Below are 4,822 nucleotides of genomic sequence, written 5' to 3' on the forward strand. Positions count from 1 at the left end.
GGGAGGTGGACGCTAGAACCAGAATTGAAAGAGAGTTGGACATCATAGTTCAACCACAACCAACTGAGATGGAAGGTAATGAGGAACGCGCGGTGATTGAAGCCGCAAGGCCCATTCTGGCTAATATGCCTCAGGCTATTGTGAATCCTGACATCACTGGGCACTTTGAGCTGAAACAATACATGGTACAGCTGATCCAATCCACAAGGTTGTTTGTGGGTTTACCTCATGAAGACCCGCAAAGGCACATTCAGAATTTCTTGGAAATTACGGATACCTACAACTATCCGAACGATTCCAAGGACTATGTTAGGCTGACACTTTTCCCCTTTTCACTGATTGTGGAAGCTAAGGAGTGGTTGAATAAAGAGCTAGCAAATTCAATCCGCACTTGGGATGATCTGGCAAGGAAATTCTTAATCAAGTTTTTCCCCCCTAAGAAAACAAAGGTATTGAGGAGTCAAATTCTTGGGTTTGAACAACGAGCTGGCGAGACACTGCGTTAAGCATGGGAAAGGTACAAGAAGATGCTCTGAGACTGTCCTCATCATTGCTAGATAGACGAGGTATTGGGTCACACTTTTGTAGATAGGTTAGATGATGCTTCAAAGATGAATCTTGATTCAGCTTGTCGGGGTAGTTGCATGGCCAGACCGTACAGTGAAATCCAAATCTTGCTAAATAACTTCTCTGCTAATGATAATAACTGGCAAGGTGAGGGTGATTCACGAAAGGCAGTTAAGCAAAAATCAGCTGGGTTACATGAGTTAGACGAAGTGTCAGCCATGAGAGACGATATTGCAAAGCTGTCCAATTAGATGACTAGGATGACAGTGTAGCAACCACAGACAATGCAACACGTATAACAAATGACTATTTGCTGCGAACTCTATGGCGACAGTCATATGAGTGATATGTGCCCCACGAATCCAGAATCCATATATTATGTGGGGCAACAGAACAGAGGTCCACCGAATCAGCATGCACAATACAAGAATTCTTACAATCCAAATTGGAGGAATCATCCCAACTTCTCATGGGGTGGAAATCCGTAGAATCAAAATCAGCACAGACCCCAAGGGAATTTCAATCAGCCTCAGAGACCACCCCAACAAATGGAAGAAAGTACCAATGATCTGCTAAAGAAGTTGTTGATTGACAATCAGCAACTCAGGACCGACTTCAGAAATCTTGAAAGGAAAATAGGGCAGTTAGCAACAAATCAAAACACTAGACTTGCAGGCGTCCTCCCCAGAGATACAGAAAAGAACCCTCAAGTGAATGTAATTACACTTAGAAACGGGAGGGAGCTACAGGAAGTGCCAAAGAAAAAGAAAGACAAGCCCATACCTGAGGGAGAGTTGATCCCTAAAGTGACTCAAGAGCCAAAGAATGCTGCTGAAATTTCAGATCCAGTGGAGGCCCCAAGACCACCACCACCTTTTCCCCATAGATTGCAGAAAAAGAATGATGATCGCATGTTCAGAAAATTCCTCTCTATGTTGAGACAGGTTCAATTGAATATCCCACTTGTTGATGTGCTTCGTGAAATTCCAAAGTATGCTAAATACATAAAAGATATAGTGGCTCACAAGAGAAGATTAACTGAATTTGAGATAGTGGCACTTACTGAAGAGTGCACTTCAAGGGTCCAAAATAATCTCCCTCAAAAGCTTAAGGATCCTGGCAGCTTCACGATTCCTGTGCGCATTGGCAATATTGTTGTGGGTCATGCTCTTTACGATTTGGGGGCAAGCATAAATCTAATGCCCCTGTCCTTGTTCAAGCAACTGGGCCTAGGATCTCCAAGGCCCACTACTGTGATGTTACAGCTGGCTGACAGATTAATAGCACACCCTGAAGGGGTAATTGAAGATGTGTTGCTGCAGATTGGGAAATTCATCTTCCCTGCTGATTTCATTATCCTTTATTATGAGGCTGACGAACTGGTTCCAATCATATTGGGGCGACCTCTCTTAGCTACTGGTGATGCAATTATCAAAGTGAGAGAGGGAAAGATGATTTTGAGGGTAGATGACGAGGAAGCAGTTTTTAATGTCTACAGAGCAATCCAACTTCCCCGCCACTATGAGGAGCTCTCAATGATATTTGTTGTTGAGGCCGATGAGCAGATTCATTATCCGAATGTATATCTAGACAATTCTCTAGAGAAAGCACTTATGTTTCTTGATAGCCTGGGGGTTGATGAGGAGGTTGAGGAGATGATGCAAATCCTTGATACATCTTGTGCGTACCTGCAAGGGACGCACCCCTTTGAGCCTTTGAATAGACCAGAGGGTCCTCCTCCAAAGCCGTCAATTGAGGAAGCCCCAAAATTGGAACTTAAACCCCTTCCACCTCACCTGCAATATGCTTATTTGGGTGACTCTGACACTTTACCCGTTATTGTCTCGTCTGACTTGTCTAAATTGCAGGAAGAAAAGCTGTTGGAGTGTTACGTGAGCACAAGAGAGCAGTTGGGTGGACTATGTCTGACATTAAGGGCATTAGTCCAGCCTTCTGCATGCACAAAATCCTCATGGAGGGCGGACACAAGCCCAGTGTATAGCAACAACGCCGACTCAATCCAATCATGAAAGAGGTGGTAAGAAAAGAAGTGATTAAGTGGCTCGATGCAGGTATTGTATTTCCTATCCCAGACAGCAAATGGGTAAGCCCCGTCCAATGTGTACCCAAGAAAGGGGGGATGACTATAGTAGTTAATGAGAATAATGATTTAATACCTACAAGAACTGTCACCGGGTGGAGAATTTGTATTGATTATAGAAAATTGAACAATGCCACCCGGAAGGACCACTTTCCCCTCCCCTTTATTGACCAGATGCTTGATGGATTAGCTGGATAGGAGTACTTCTGCTTCTTAGATGGTTACTCGGGGTATAATCAGATTGTTATAACCCTAGAGGACCAAGAGAAGACCACTTTTACGTGTCCTTATGGCACATATGCGTTCAAGCGAATGCCCTTTGGTCTTTGTAATGCACCTGCGACGTTTCAAAGGTGTATGATGGCCATTTTTACTGACACGGTTGAGAGGTTTGTGGAAGTGTTCATGGACGATTTTTCTGTGTTTGGATGTTCTTTTGATATCTGCTTGATGAACCTTGATAAAGTACTTGCTAGGTGTGAAGAAACTAACTTGGTGCTAAACTGGGAAAAGTTCCATTTCATGGTACGTGAAGGTATTGTCCTAGGGAACAAGGTGTCCAAAGATGGTTTGCAAGTGGACAAGGCAAAGGTGGAAGCGATTGAAAAATTGCCTCCACTGATTCTGTCAAAGGCATTCGCAGTTTCTTGGGCCATGCAGGTTTTTATCATCGTTTCATTAAAGATTTCTCGAAAATTTCCTCTCCCTTGTGCAGGTTTCATGAGAAAGATATCGCCTTCAAATTTGATGATGCATGTCTGAAGGCATTCGAGGAGCTGAAAGGAAGGTTGGTTACTGCACCAATCATAATTGCTCCGGATTGGGAGCAACCATTTGAGTTGATGTGCGATGCGAGCATCTTGGCTGTTGGTGCTGTCTTGGGGCAAAGGAGAAATAAGATATTCCACTCCATCTACTATGCGAGCAAAACTCTGAATCCAGCTCAGATGAACTACACCGTCACTGAAAAAGAGTTGTTTGCAGTGGTGTGGGCATTTGACAAGTTCAGGTCATATCTTGTGGGGACCAAAGTCATCGTCCACATAGATTATTCAGCTATCATATACCTATTTGAGAAGAAGGACGCCAAGCCGAGACTGATTCGGTGGGTCCTGCTCTTGCAGGAGTTTGATTTAGATATCCGAGATCGCAAAGGAACAGGGACCCAAGTGGTTGATCACTTGTCTAGGTTAGAAAATCGAAACCATGTGGCTGAAGGGGGTGCAATCAAAGAAACATTCCCTGATGAGCAGTTATTGGCAATCACCTCAAGCACAGCCTCGTGGTATGCAGATTATGTGAACTTTATTGCAAGTGGGGTGACACCACCGGAATTGACACCAGACAATAGACGAAGGTTCTTGCATGATGTGAGGCTCAACATGTGGGATGAGCCATTCTTATACAGGCTATGTGCAGATCAGTTGATGCGGATATGTGTTCTTGAGTAAGAGATGAGTGCCATACTTCATAGTTGTCACGCCTCGTCATATGGAGGTCATCACGGTGGAGACAGGACCACCCAAAAAGTGCTACAATTAGGTTTTTATTGGCCAAAATTGTTTAGGGATGCACACACCTTTGTTAAAATGTGTGACAGGTGCCAAAGAACCAGGACAATCACTAAGAAGCATGAGATGCCGATGCAAAACATCCTGGTAGTGGAGCTTTTCAATGTTTGGGGAATTGACTTCATGGGACCTTTTCCATACTCGAACGACCATAGATACATCTTGGTGGCAGTTGATTATGTGTCTAAGTGGGTGGAGGCCATTGCTCTTCCCTCTAATGATGCAAAGGTGGTGGTAAGCTTTGTAAAGAAGCATATCTTCATTCGCTTTGGAACTCCTAGAGTGTTGATCAGCGATGGAGGTACGCATTTCTGCAACAAACTGTTAAACAATGTCCTTGCAAAGTACGGGGTCAAGCATAAGGTCTCCACTGCCTAGCACCCACAAACGAGTGGTCAAGTGGAGGTTTCAAACAGAGAGGTAAAGCAAATTCTTGAGAAAACAATGAGTGCAAATAGAAAAGATTGGGCCGGAAAGTTAGACGACGCATTGTGGGCGTATCGAACAGCATACAAAACTCCCATAGGTGCTTCTCCTTATAGATTGGTGTGTAGGACGGCATATCACTTGCCCGTCGAACTTG

The 4,822-nt window shown here is 44.1% G+C and overlaps 1 protein-coding gene and 1 non-coding gene across 2 annotated transcripts; one reads left to right on the top strand and one right to left on the bottom strand.

The window, feature by feature from the left end:
* Window positions 1-449: 449 nt before the first annotated feature.
* On the bottom strand, window positions 450-556 carry LOC142166677 (small nucleolar RNA R71). Its single transcript, XR_012697080.1, has one exon. It is a non-coding gene; the product is annotated as a small nucleolar RNA R71 (small nucleolar RNA).
* Window positions 557-1,115: 559 nt separating this feature from the next.
* LOC142166005 (uncharacterized) lies at window positions 1,116-4,119 on the top strand. Its single transcript, XM_075224405.1, has 3 exons — window positions 1,116-1,558; window positions 1,691-2,563; window positions 3,384-4,119. The coding sequence occupies exons 1-3, from the start codon at window positions 1,116-1,118 to the stop codon at window positions 4,117-4,119; spliced, it is 2,052 nt and encodes a 683-aa protein (XP_075080506.1).
* The last annotated feature ends 703 nt before the right edge of the window (window positions 4,120-4,822 follow it).

This window comes from Nicotiana tabacum, chromosome 11, assembly GCF_000715075.1.
Source record: "Nicotiana tabacum cultivar K326 chromosome 11, ASM71507v2, whole genome shotgun sequence".
In the NCBI taxonomy this organism is placed as follows: Eukaryota; Viridiplantae; Streptophyta; class Magnoliopsida; order Solanales; family Solanaceae; genus Nicotiana; species Nicotiana tabacum.